The sequence below is a fragment of the Mesocricetus auratus genome, unplaced genomic scaffold (assembly GCF_017639785.1).
Source record: "Mesocricetus auratus isolate SY011 unplaced genomic scaffold, BCM_Maur_2.0 Super-Scaffold_100014, whole genome shotgun sequence".
Taxonomy (NCBI): domain Eukaryota; kingdom Metazoa; phylum Chordata; class Mammalia; order Rodentia; family Cricetidae; genus Mesocricetus; species Mesocricetus auratus.
This window is the reverse complement of record NW_024429197.1, coordinates 13869256-13883239: the sequence shown is the minus strand read 5'-3', so window position 1 is coordinate 13883239 and position 13984 is coordinate 13869256. Positions and strand designations below refer to the sequence as shown.

General features: G+C 53.3%; 1 protein-coding gene across 3 annotated transcripts in view; it reads right to left on the bottom strand.

Moving 5' to 3' along the window:
* Positions 1-156: 156 nt before the first annotated feature.
* The window catches only part of Kiaa1522 (KIAA1522 ortholog), a 30813-nt gene continuing 16985 nt past the window's right edge, over positions 157-13984 (bottom strand). For 2 of the 3 annotated variants that reach the window (XM_013120219.3, XM_013120217.3), the window contains exons 2-7: positions 6578-6748; positions 6436-6491; positions 6068-6188; positions 5143-5256; positions 2471-5059; positions 157-2123 (exon numbers count right to left, since the gene is read on the bottom strand). In XM_013120219.3, the coding sequence (XP_012975673.1) occupies positions 2116-2123; positions 2471-5059; positions 5143-5256; positions 6068-6131 (2775 nt within the window). In that variant the 5' untranslated portion in view covers positions 6132-6188; positions 6436-6491; positions 6578-6748 and the 3' untranslated portion in view covers positions 157-2115. The remainder of the gene's footprint in view (positions 2124-2470; positions 5060-5142; positions 5257-6067; positions 6189-6435; positions 6492-6577; positions 6749-13984) is intronic. The other variant, XM_040756566.1, reaches the window with a different exon arrangement.

Below are 13984 nucleotides of genomic sequence, written 5' to 3'. Positions count from 1 at the left end.
AGCACTGCCCTGTCCCTGCACAGCCAGGTCTTTTGTGGTTCATTAGCCTAGGATTAGATTCATGCTGTTGTGAGGTGTGTGTTCCCCAAACCCTGTTACATATATTGCCCAGCATCACCTGCTGTCGATGTCTGGAAAAGAGTAGTCACAGCCAAGTTTCAATCATTTAATACCTTTTAATGAAACACAGCTTTGTCATGTGTCTCACTCACTCAAGCTTCAGAGGAGTGGGGAGAGAACTGTTTATATAGATATATCAAAGACTCAAAAATTTAAGGAAATATATATATATATATATGTCTCTTCTAACATTTTTATGCAAATTAAAAATCAGAGGCTTTTGGTCTCTCCATTTGCACAGGATCAAACTTATTTACCCCAGAGGAGAAAGAGGTTGTCCCTCAAGATTCTCCTTTCTTCTCTGTACTCTGGCCTACCCAGTGGGGAAACAAGCAGAGAAGATCCCAAGTCAGGGCAAGAGCTCCAGTAACACTGGTGGTGGGGTTGTTGCTTCCCCACCCCCAGAAGCTCCCAGACTACTGCCAGGGCCTGGTTACATGGGGCCTTACCAGTCCTGGATCCTGGGGCAGAACAGTGCTTACTGATTTATTGTCCTCCCTCCCCATCTCATGGGACAGTGACATCCACCCAGCAGCAGCCCCCATCACACACTGAGCAAGGGAAAGACAGTGAAACAAGCAATCCTAGCAAGAGGGCTAAGGGACCTGGACTCACCCATTTCCCCAGCTCTTGACAGGAAAGTCAGGAGCGAGGGTACTGTGTCACTCTCTTCTTGGTAGTGGAGAAGCTAAAAGCAAGCTCTCTTACCAGGCTCAAGCTCCCAGTAAGAAAGACTCAAGAGGTGGCCCTAAAGGAGGCACAGCCATGGGCGCTGACAGGAACTCCAGCCTACCTAGAGAGGTGGTCCAGGCTGAAAATGGGTCATTGGATTCCAGGAAGAGATTAGTAGCAGAGACTGCTACCTGGGATAGCCACCAGACTGCATACTTAGGATCACTGGGTATCCCCTCTTGGACTAGGGAAGAATCTGGGCCAAGACACCCCCTTGGCTTCCCATCCTTGCCACTCAGCCTCAGCTCCCTCCACCTGGCTGAAAGGCAGCTGCAGAGGGAACATGCACCAAAGAGTAGCGACAGATCAGACAAAGAGTGAGGGCCAGGCCTGGGCCCACTGCCCAAGTAAGGCCCTGCCAGTCTCCTCCCATCTTGGCAGTATTCCCAACATGAAGTGGACACATCCCATGAGCTCCTGGCTCTGAAGCTGTGCCCATCTACCCAAACTCAAGTGTCACAGGACAGGTACCTGGCATGCCAAGATCCCAGATGGCTCCCTACTCTGGTCTGATTTTGGTTTCTTAGTGCACGGTGCTTACAGACCTCTGGTTCTTCCTCCCCTCATCCATGAACCCCCCTGTAAGGAGGAGCACCTGACAGAACTGGAAGGCAGGAGAGTGGTTGGTGATGAGGTGAGGCACAGGAAGGCTAGCCCCATCTGTACCTTTTGTGCTTTGGAATTCCACAGCCTCACTCCTGCCACCAGCCGGGAAGCTTGTGGGATGACTTGCCCATCTCCAAGAACTAAGGAAAGGTCTGGACTGGCAGAATGGACAGACTGGTCCCAGCTGGGGCTGGCTACCAAGGACTGATGCTGCCACTGTGTAAACAGGCTCTTGGAATGTGGTTTCATGAGTCCTGGAGGATGCACACGCAGCCACTTTGCAAAGTGCTTTGATTCTGGACTACAATATACATGATTCTCAACATGAAACAAAAATAAACACGTTCTGCTCCCACCTCTGTGGCCTTGGGAGGGGGTGGGGGCACAGCCACCCACTCCCACCAGCTACCTTCTTCAAGATGAGGCTAAGGCCACGGCTGACGGGCTGCTGGAGGTGAATCCTTTCAGGAAAAGGCATGAGGGAGGAGCGACACCAGGCTTGCATAAACATGGAAGGCTGTGGAAATTAAGGCTGCTGGCATCCTTCTTAGACTGTGTGCCGTATCCTCTCTTCCTTGGAGCTGCTCGGGTCCCTGAGAGATTGTATTCCTGGGATGGGTCAGCAGTGCCAGTCATTGATGGTCAGACCAGTCTCTTCTATGGATCTGTGAAGAAAGTGACACTGAGCAAGCCTCCCAGCTCGATTCTGACAGTAAGCTAATCTTTCTGTATCCCTCACTTGACTGACACTGGGCTAGGCACTTTCCACAAACTGGAACATGGGTGTCTGCTCATTTTACAACGTAACTGAGATGGGAACGGATGTGACAAAACTGGAATATACTCATGTCTGCTCCCGGAGTGTGTGTCCCATATACCCTCCTTCCTCCAATTCCCTACCACGTTTAAAGATGAAGTCCACTTATCCCAGAGATCACAAAACCAGACCCAAGAACATTCACCCCTAGGGAAGACCTCCAGAAAACTGACTTTACACCAGTGCCTACAGTACCTGAACCAGGGGGGCCCATCTTCTCCGTACCAGCCAGCTGCACACCTCCATTCTCGGCCAGCTCCACCTTAGTCCTGTCCTCAGCATGAGGGAGCCCATTGGTGGCTGGAGCAGTAAGAGACTCGGCCCTAGGAAAACTGGGGGAGGGAGGAGGGACTCCCACAGAGGGCTTGCGGGCCACAGGTGGGGGAGCCTTGGAAGGTTTCTTCTGGGCTTGTGATGGCCGCTGCTCTGAAATGCTCCGGAGTTCAGCCACCAGATTCCGCTGGAGGTCAGCCTGGGCCTCAGGGGACACGGGCCGCTCGAGCTGCAGTTTTTTGGTGCCTTTGGAGAAGATGAAGCTGGCCTTGGAGGCAGGAGATTGTGGAGACCGTGGCTCTGCCTCTGGTGGTCCAATGGACAGGGTATTTCCAGGGCTCTCGGTGGCAGCCAAGCTGGAGGCCTTGAGTCGGACGGCTGCATGGAGCCCAGAGGAGGGGGCAGGCACTGGGCTGGCCCGCCCTGACAGGGCTCTTCGAAGTGGTTTCTGTGGAGCTGATGACCCTGGAGGCGAACTTGGAGGCCCTGTGGAAGCACCCACAGAGCGAAGCCGTACCATCTGCAGGAGTGAGGGTGTGACCAGAGGTGTGCCAGCATCCTCCCTGGGAGCCCCACTGTTCTTGCCCACAGAGTCCTTTTGAGGAAGCTTGGCCAGAAGTTCTGAAGCAGAACTAGCTGGAGCTGGAGCTGGAGCTGGAGGGGGAGGTGGAGGTGGTGGAGCCGGTGGAGGAGTTTCGGTATGCTGGGGTGAGGTTTGGGATGAGCTAGCAGCTGAAGGGGTGGCAGCCAGCGAGCTGCAGGGCTCCAGAGGGCCAGGCTCCAGGCCTGCAGAGAAGAAGACCTCCTCAGGTGGGGGAAAGTCAGCCATGGACAGGTCCTGTTCCTCAGGTGCAGGTGGTGGTGGTGGTGGCCAGCTGGAATCTGGGAGGGAGTCCTCACTTGTCTCTGGAGTAGGTGGGACCTCCTCAACCACCTCAAGCTTCTTACTAGGCGGTGGAGGTGGGTGATAAGATGGGGGTGGAGACGGTGGGGGTGACTGGTCTTTGGAGGCAATGGGAGACTCCTGGGGTGGAGTCAGGGTTGTCTGCAGCACGGAAGGAGATGCAGGACTGGTGTCAATGGTAGAAACCGGCCCAGGAGCCAGAGCAGGGGTAGCCACAGCAGGGGCAGCCACAGCAGGGGCAGCCACAGCAGGGACAGCTTGGTTAGAGCTCTTGGTCTTGGAAGGTGGTGGAGAGAAAGGGGCAGGCACCTTAGGGTGAGGAGGTATGACAAATCTGTCACCCAAGGGGGTGGACATCTGTGGGCCAGAGCGGTCAGAGGGAGTAGGGTCTGAGGAAGAAGAACACAGAGATGTGAGGGAAGAGGACACAGAGGCCCCAGGAGATCGAAGGGATGTCACTCGATCTGGTTTAGGGGGCTGAGCCTTGCCTGGGGAGGCAGGGGCACCTGCCAGACCCTTGTGAGGGAGAGTTGGGGTACCGCTTTGGCTTGAGTATCCACTGGAAGGAGAAAGTGTTCGTTCTGGGGAACGTGGGGGGCGTCTGGAGCCACCTGGAGACGAGCCAGAGCCCCAGCTGCCTGCTGAGCTGGGTGGGCAAGGCACTGCTGCCACCCCTGAAGACCCACCTGTGGTGGGTGGCCGGGGTAGCTGCGGCTGCTGCTTCCGCTCAGGTTTGGGCGGCAGCCCTAAGGGCCCATCGGGCACTGCTGAGCTCCGCTGATGGAGGGAGTAAGTCCGGCGGGGAGGCGGGGGAGGCCGTTTCATCTTCCGCAGGGACACACTCCTGCCAGACAGCTGCCCACTGCTGCGGATGCTGGCTGTGTCTGAGACCTCAGCAGTGCTACCCCCACTGGGGGATCCCCTCCCACTACCCCCTGGAGGAGGGGGTGCCACATTATTGCTAGCCACAGAGCCCTCTGGCTGGCCCTCAGAGCCCCCCTTCGAGGAGAGGGTGGAGCCATCAGACACAATGGTCTCAGAGGACTGAGAATGGCTCCAGGTGTCACTGGACGAGGACGCATGGCGGCTGCGGGGCCGCGGACTTGACGCTGACGAGAAGCGGCCCAGTGAGCGGACGGAAGCTGGACTAGCAGACAGCAGGCTGCAGCGGCTCAGAGTGCGCAGGCTGCTGCGGCCCAGAGCCACCACATCCACTGTGGGTGGCAGCACAGCATGCGGGATCAGCTTGGACAAGTATGTGGCTTGGGGTGAGATCGACATGGCTGGACTCAGTGGCTCTGGAGGTCCTGCCCCTCCCGTCAGTCCAGGCACCGCGAGAGACATTGGCCGAGTCAATGGCGGTGGCCGGGCTCCTGTGGATCGGCCAACAAGTGTGTCATCACGGTAAACACGGTCAATGTGGCGCTGTAGTATAGCCTCTGCATCGGTCCCAGCCTCTGTCTCTGCCTCCAGAGCCTGCAGGGACACCCGGACCCCTGTCCCCAAGGCCAGGCCCGGGGGACGACCATCCACTGTGGGAATGCGGACAGTATCCCGTGGACCAGGCGGCTGTGGAGTGCCTGGGGCCTCACGATTATTCCGCAGGCCTGAAACGGACAAGGAGATGGAGTCAGCGAGGGGCTGGCCAGGCTCTCCGCTCACCACCACTGCCCACTGAACAGAGGCTCACCAAGTTCCTTCTGCACATGCTGAGGCAGCCCTAGCACGGTGCTCCTCCGCTCCCTCCGCCGCCGCCCCGACTTCCCAGATTTGGGAAATGAGTCATGGGGTCTGAAGGTGGAGCCTAAGGGTCAGCCCAGGGGAGAAAACAGTGAGAGCAGGGCTCTGAACACGCTATAGCACACTGCCCTGTACTAACACGGTACTAGTAAGGGTTCCCGCAAGGCTAGGTTTCTTTAAGACTTCCGGAAATCTCCTTACTAATTCAACAACGATCTTTCCATTGAGCAAATGGTTCTTATTACTTAGTGAACACATTATGTCATCATATTAAATGCTTGATATTCATTCCAATAGGGTAAATGCTCTTAACATCTGATTTGTCTGGAGCAAGGGGTACTGCTGGAGACTGAACCCAAAACCTTACACATGTCCTCTGAGGCAGCCCCAAGCCAATCCTTTGGCTTCTGTTTTGAGCCTCTAACTCACTATGTAACTCACTATGGCACTGATCCTCATACTTCTATTTGCCAAGTGCTGGGATTACAGGTGCATATTACCACACGGTTTTATATAATGCCAGAGACTTCCTGCATACAAGGGCAAGCACAGTATCAACTGAGCTATATCCCAAGCCAATCCCTCATCTTTTATAGAACTTCAGTCAAACTCTCAGAGAAGTGAAGGGTTAATATTCCTAGTCACATTGCAGTTAAGTTACCACAAATCCAGGTCCCCCAACCCTTAACTAGCTTGCTTTGGGTCAGTGTCCACCATGACTCTCCAAGAGGATAAAGGGCACCGTCTCCTAAATTCGATGAATCACTAAGTTTGGGATTAGGAGGAAAAAGGGAAGGCCAAGGTTCTAGGATGTGATTGTGCCTGTCACCTCTCTCCCTTCCCCCCCCCAGGACTCCCAGCAGGTGACAACACACCTCTGCGCTGGATCATCTCTGAGCGGACAGACAGAGCGTCCTCCGCTGTGGAGCTCTCGGTCATGTAGGACTTTTGACTGCAGAAGGAGATGGTATCTTCATCCGGCCCCGTCCGGGAGGACTGTTGGAATAAGATCAGCTTGGACAGGCTGCTTTAGGCCTCTCACTAGAACTTTCCCTCACAGATTCTCCCAGCATCACCCAGCACTGAGCAGGTACCAGATGGAGCAACCCTGCACTAGCTGTCAAAGGTCATTTCATCTACCTCTTCAACATACAGAAGAAGCCAGTCCAGAGAGGCCCAAAGCCATGCATGCCAGAGCTAAGCCAGGAGGAAAGAGCAGGGCAGAGCTGGGCACAGGGCTCACCTGGATGCTCTGGGTGTCTCCATGGTCCCAGCCACCCTTGCTCAGTTTCTGTCTTTCTAGAAGATACCAGAAGGGTGTGTTGACCTAGGCCCCTGACCCCCAGGAGCTGAGAGCAGCACTGGAAAAGGCAGGGGAGAGTTACCTTGGTGCTGTAAGGAGCGGAGCCCCTCCTGGGCCTGCGTGTGCAGCTCTTCCAGGTGAGGTGGTCTCCCACTGGGGAAGAAGACATTGTCCTGGTGCTCATCTACTACAGATCCTGGCCCCTGGCTGGGCCCTGCACTCTGACGTTTGTCACTCTCAGCCTTGGCAGAGCCTGATGGGATGGGAGGAGTAAGTGAGGTCCAAACACATACGGGCCTGGAGATTCGTAAGTTCAGTAACACAGGCATGTAGTGCCCATACATTCGATGTCCACCCTACCATACTGTCTAGACATACAGACCCCATGTACGCACACTAACAACACCCGAGAGTGCATGCATATATATACATGCATATGTATGTATATGTATATGTAGTCATATCATATAATGGGACCATAGGCCAACACACAGAACACACAGATCACTATATCCACACAATATTCACAGGCTCCAGTGATGTATACATACAACACTATCCAAGTATAAAACCACAATGTACCTATACCAGCTTCCACAGACCCAAACACCATTCTGCATACCACAAACAGCATCTAAGTACATATAAAACTGCATCCACGGGTCACTCAGGCTTCCACAGACAACCCTGATACACACAGAGCCTACAGCACACACATTTCTCATCTCTAAGACCCGAAGTTCCACTTTAAGGGGAAACAAACCACCTTCTTCAAACTGCCCGTTGGCCCAAGTCCAAGGAGAAGATGCTATGGAAAGCCAGGGAGCTGTCAGTCACAATTAGATTCTCAGAAACCCTGAGGGAAGGATAGGCCAGGACACCTACTTACCCATATGGCTGCCCTCTAGAAGGACGGGCAGGGGAGGGGAGAAGAGGGATCAGACCCTACAACTCCCACTGGGAGCTGAGCCTCTCCTGGGGGAACAGGCCAGGTATGGGCTCTCCTGGAGGCCCTAGCCTGGCCCCAGGTCCAGAGGAGCCAGAGCTCCATTACAAGGATCCTGTTACAGGCTCTGTCCACAGAGGGGCTAGTCATCTAACCTGGGGATAGGGGCTGTGTCAGCACTTTGCAGTCCCTGCCCCTGTTCAAATGAAAGCCACAACATAAGCAAAAGCGCTGGGAGGGTCATGTGACCTTGGCAGTACCCTGAAGAGGGGCAGAAACAAAACAAGCCCTTTAACTGTCTCAAGCAGACACCTGCCATCTCCCCTCTTCAGTATTCTTCAGCACCAGTGGACCTGCCCCCAAAAGGCCCAGGAGTCCTTCCAAGTCAGAACTAAGAGGTGCCCCAGGAGGTCTTGGGTGCCCCGCCCTCACCCCAACCCCATGATTTACAAGTGGAGAAACAGGCTCACATGGCAATGTTTGCCTACAGTCAGAGCAAATGGTTCAACCAGCCAGGACTTAAGTCTGCATTCCCAGAAGGGACCCGACCCTCCAAAAGTGCAAGAAACTATAGCTCCTCCAAGACAGAAGCCAGGTCTAAAGGCCAGGCTCCTAGGCAAACGAGTGCACCTTCAAAACTGCCTCCTCCAAGTGTGCTTCCCAGCATACTGTCCTTTCTGCTCCCATATATCCTCCCCACCCCAGAGATGACTCGGGAGGGGGCTGCCCTCTCTCTAAACTGGGATGTTTAGTTTGTATCCCAGCAGGAAGGCAGTCTGGGCTAGGGCAGCAGACTCCAAGGTCAGAACACCTGGTCCGTCCTCCGGGATCACAGGTAGCGCTCACACAAAGGCTGCAACAAAGCCTCTGGACAAAGCATGGCTGCACACTCAGACTGCGGCCAGCCCAGTGACCAGCACCCCCGCGCCTCATTCTCCCTAGCCTAGGTCGCCACTACCCTAAAGCGGCTGGCAAAGGGAGCTGTCACCCCTTCCCTACCCTCCCCCCACAGCCACACCCACTCACCCTTCTTAAACACCTCAAGAGGGACCGGGAGGTGTCGGCCCAGGAACACCACCATGTCTGCAGCAGATGGCTCCCAGAGCAGCAGACTGCGCTTTCAATACAGCCCAGTCCCAAGGGAACTCGGAGATGCAGAGATGCAAAGCAAGCTTCCTGCCAGCCGCACAGCCCAGGTCCAGCAGGAGGGGGCGAGGCTGCTCCAGGTTCTCCTCCCACCTTTGCCACAGACCCCGCCCACGCACTAACCCCACCCCACTACCTCCAAGCAGGATACAGGGAAAGGGAAACTAAGGCCCAGAGACTGGGTGCTTTGCTTCTGAGTATGACAGGCGGTAGTACAGAGAAGGCATGCAATTCTAGCTGTGGGTCACTGACTGTGCCCCCAAGGTCTTGTCAAACCATTTGGGTGTCGAAGCTAAGGGAAGGGTCCCAGCGGCCAGATGGCATGTGGATGAGCCACCAGACCAGACTTGGCGTGGTGCCCACGCCCAAGACCCAGCCATCCTGACGAACAAGGTAATTTTCTGAGGAAAGAGATCAGCTCATGAAAAACAAGGCAGGACCCAGGGCTGCCTGTGAGGATGGCAGAGAAAGAGCCGGCTTCAGAGTACAACCCATAATGTGACACCAGAGAGATGTCCAGGGAATCAGAGAGGCCAGCCTGGTCTACAGACTTCCAGGACACTCACACGAGGTCAGCCCCACGCTGTCTGAAGAACTTAATTTCCACTTCAGCAATGTGGTTAGAAAGGCTGAGAAACAGCAGGGCCAGACCTGTTCCCTCAGCCTACAGTTCCTCCCTGACAAACAACGGACATCATGAGAATAAGTGCTCAGCAGGTACCAGAGCAAAGAATTACCCCAGAAGCAAGCCTTAGGTGGCGTTCAGAAAAACAGGTAGAAGGGCAGGGGAGAGGAGAGAAGACAGGAGTTAGTAAGAATGCCAGATTTGAGTGGAGATTCAAATCTAACACAAGTCTTCACCTTATAAAAGCAAGGTTAACATCTGGCATGGCTTGGTGGTGCACACTGCAGTCCCAGCACTCAGGAGGCTAAGCCAGGAGGGAGGCAAATTCAAGGCCAGCTCAGTGTACATAGTGACTTCCAGGTCAGTCTGGGATACATGGCAAGAACATGTCTGGGGTGGGGTGGAGCAGAAGTGGAAAGTCTGCTCAGTGATTCCAAGTGCTTGCTTCTCCTTCTGAGGAGTCGGTTTCCCGAGCTCATACCGGGTAGCTCATAACAAGCTGCTTGTAACTCCCTCAAGGACTGGACACCCTCTTCTATCCTCCTCAGGCACTAGCACATGGAGAGCAGATACATATATAAAAATAAATGAAGGGGCCGGGCGTTGGTGGCACACGCCTTTAATCCCAGCACTCGGGAGGCAGAGGCAGGCGGATCTCTGTGAGTTCGAGACCAGCCTGGTCTACAAAGTGAGTTCCAGGACAGCCTCCAAAGCTACAGAGAAACCCTGTCTCGAGAAAAAAAAAAAAATGAAGGGAGCCGGGCGTTGGTGGTGCACGCCTTTAATCCCAGCACTCGGGAGGCAGAGGTAGGTAGATCTCTGTGAGTTCGAGGCCAGCCTGGTCTACCGAGCGAGTGCCAGGACAGCCTCCAAAATAATACAGAGAAACCCTATCTCGAAAAACCAAAAATAAAAAAATAACAAAAATAAATAAATGAAGGAGGGAGCTGGGATTAACATGTGAAGCATGCATGCATGTTTCTAAGACATAGTTTATTTTAATAAAAAAATTTTTAATTAAATGAAGGCAGGTGGTGGTGGCGCATGCCTTTAATTCCAGCACTCGGGAGGCAGAGACAGGCAGATCTCTGTGAGTTCTAGTCCAGCCTGGTCTAGAGTGAGTTCCAGGACAGTCAGAATTTTTACACAGAGAAACCCTGTCTCAAAAAACCAAAACCAAAACCAAACAAAAAAATTTTAATTAAGTGAAGAAACAAGTCATGTATAGTAACACACACCTATTTCCTCCACATATAACAGACATATGGTCACAAGTTCTAGACTGTCTGATCTACAAAATGAAACCCTGTCTCAAAAAAAGCAAAAAACAAGAAAGGAGCTGAAGCCGGGCGTTGGTGGCACACGCCTTTAATCCCAGCACTCGGGAGGCAGAGGCAGGTGGATCTCTGTGAGTTCAAGACCAGCCTGGACTACCAAGCGAGTTCCAAGACAGCCTCCAAAGCCACAGAGAAACCCTGTCTCGAAAAAAACCAAAAAAAAAAAAAAAAAAAAAAAAAAAAAGGAGCTGAAGAGGCGGCTGAGAGTTTAAGAGCACTGGCTGCTTTTGAAGAGGACACAGGTTCCAATCCCAGTACCACAGCGGCTCGAAATCATCTGTAACTCCAGTTCCAAGGGATCTGACTGGCCTCTGAGCACCACACACACACACATACACACAAGCAAAACATTCACTTACATAAACATTAAAACAGAATTGTTAAAAATGTGAATAAAGAAAGAGAAAGGACACAAGAGCCGAGCCCTGAATCATGAGGCACTAGCCAGGGCAGTCCCTGCCTAATGCATAGGCCTTGAGGTGGAGTCGTGGGTTTCTCTAACCAGGGGAGTCAGCACAGCTGGACTACAGTGAGCTGGGGAGAGCTGCCAGGAGAATCAGGAGCCAGATCATGGGACCCCCGACCTAGCCCTTAACCTGGGACATCAATGAAGGTTTCAGCTGGGCAGTGACAGTTACTCTGAGATCCTCTAGGAAGTCCACAGTAGCAGAGACTAAAGGATCTGTGTGGTGTCCTGCTCCAACCCAACTGTGAGGCTACCTGTCCCTCACTACCTCTCCCTGAAGAGCTAAGAATTCAGTGTCTCCAAAGTTCTAAGACCCCTCAGCTCCTCCTCCTCCATTTAGCTCTGGCCTCTCAGAGACTACTTAAGCACTGACTAAAACCTCATTCTAGAAAACAAACATTTAGCCAGACAACAGTGGTACATGCCTTCATTCCTAGCACTTGGGAGGCAGAGGCCAGCCTGGTCTACAGAGTTCCAGGACAGCCTGGGCTACACAGAGAAACCTGTGTCAGAAAAGAAAAGGAGAAGGGGAAAAGGAAGGAAGGAAGGAGGGAGGGAGGGAGGGAAGGAAGGAAGGAAGCAAGGAAGGAAACATTTATGTGTATGCAGCAATGAAATAACTGTGCCTTCACAACAATCTCAAGAAATGAAGGCATTTTGGTTTTGGTTTTTTTCTTTTCTTTTGTTTTGTTTTGGTTTGGTTTAGTTTGGTTTTTTGAGACAGGGTTTCTCTGTGTAGCCCTGGCTGTCCTGGAACTTATTCTAAGACCAATCTGCCTCTGCCTCCTGAGTGCTGGGATTAAAGGCCTGTACTACCACCCATATGAAGTGGAGGGTTTTTATTCTGTTTTTCAACAACAAAGTAGACCTGGCTAATTCGATACATATTAGCTTGGGCTGACCTCAGACTTGTAGCAATCCTCCTGCATCAGCCTCCCAAGCGCTAGGATTGCAGGTATGTGCCTTCATACCTAGTAGAAATAGGTACCTTTTTTTTTCTTTTGAGACATGCTTTTTGTAGCCCAGACTGGCCTCAAACTTGCTAGACAGCCAAGAATGACCTTTTAAACTAACCTTAATTATACATTTTGAGTATACTGCACACATGTGGAGGTCAAAAGATAACCATCAAGAGTTGGTTCTGCTGGGCGTTGGTGGCGCACGCCTTTAATCCCAGCACTCGGGAGGCAGAGGCAGGCGGATCTCTGTGAGTTCGAGGCCAGGCTGGACCGACAGCCTCCAAAACAATACAGAGAAACCCTGTCTCGTAAAAACCAAAAAGAAAAAAAAGAGTTGGTTCTACCTTCCCCCATGTGGATCCTGGGGAACTGAACACAGGTAGTTGAGCTTGACAGCAAGCACTCTGCCCACTCCCTGACCCATCTCTCTGACCTGACCTTGAACTTCTGCCCTCCTGCCTCTGCCTCCCAAGTTCAGGGATTATAGACCTGTATCACAGCACCCAATTTATGTACTGCAAGAGAACAAACCCAGAGGTTCCTACATGCTAAGCAAGTACTCTACCAAATGAGCCACATCCTCTACCTAAAGCAGGTGCTTCATCCCATTTTACAGATGAGGAAATGGGACAGTGGGGGCAGATGTTATAAAGCTGCACACTCGGGCCTCTACTGCTTAAGTGGCAGGACCTTTTTCACTGAGGACAACCTGAACCCAAGTCATGTCCTATTTACTGTGTCAGTTACAAACATGACCTCCCTGCTTGAGGGGGCAGGGAGGCAGGACTCCATCATCCCTATAAACTGGAGAGGTTATTTGTTTTTTTGTTTTGCTTTGTTTTGGTTGGTTTTTGGTTTTTCAAGGCAGGATTTCTCTGTAACAGCTCTGGCTGTCCTGGAACTAGCTCTGTAACTAGCTCTGCCTGCCTCTGCCTCCTGATTGTTGGGATCAAAGGCCTGCGCCACCACCTCCCAGCAAAACCCTTGCATCTTACACAGCCCTGAAGGCAGGTACTCTCCTAGTAACTCATCAAGGACCCAGGAGGCTTGGGAGCTAGGAGACTTCTCAAGCTCCAGTCAGTTCCTGTGCCTTTCACTGTGCAGGGCAGTTCCCCTGGGGGGGCGGGCTGGGCTCCTGATAAAATGGGGTAGGGTGACTTTAGGCCAGAGTCCTAGACCCACAGCTGGCATTCAAGGTCACAAAAACAACCCCAGAGAGAGCCAAGGTGCTCACACCTGATAACATCTGGTGGCTTCAACACCTTTCCCCCTACCCTAACCCTGCTCCGAGCCACCCAGGCATAGGTGACTTGCTTGGGGAGGGGCTCTGCAACCCTCCTGATAGGGAGGGACACCTCACAAAGGGGAGGAGCTTTCCAAGGCTGCACTTAAAGGGTCCCAGTTCAGGCTTCAGTCTCACAGGCCAGAGGTGTGCCTGGGGCAGGGACCTTGAGGTGAAGTCTAGCACAGCCACCACCCTCACCTGTCCAAGGGAGGGGGCCTCGAGATCTAAGATGTCCCTGCCAGGTCCCATCAAGCTGGCACACCAGGAAGCACACAGCACGCCCGTCCATGACCGGGGCAGAGGCATGTGCCCTGAGAACGTCCCACTGTGGCCACCTCCACAGAAGGGTACATCCAGGACTACACCAAAGCCAACAGGCCTCCCTCCTCACCTACCGCAGGGCGCAGACCCATACAGGGCCTGCCAAGTGGCTGCATGTACAGGAAGGCAGGTGTGGATGCTTACACTCAGGGGCTTTCCTGAGCCTAGAGACAGAGACCCGGGCCTGGCGCCCTCAGAGCCACAGTCGCGTGTGCGCATGTGCGCGTGTTCTCTTGGCACCATCCTCTATAGGGTGAGGCCTCAACCTGCCCCATTCCAGAGCAAGGGGCGGGGTGGCGCACCCACAAATGAGCAGGCCTGACTCAGGGGAGAAGAATGAGGGGGGAGGGCACAGCCGGCCAGGTGGCCTTGCTCAGGAGCTGGCACCCTCCCTCCAGCCAGGC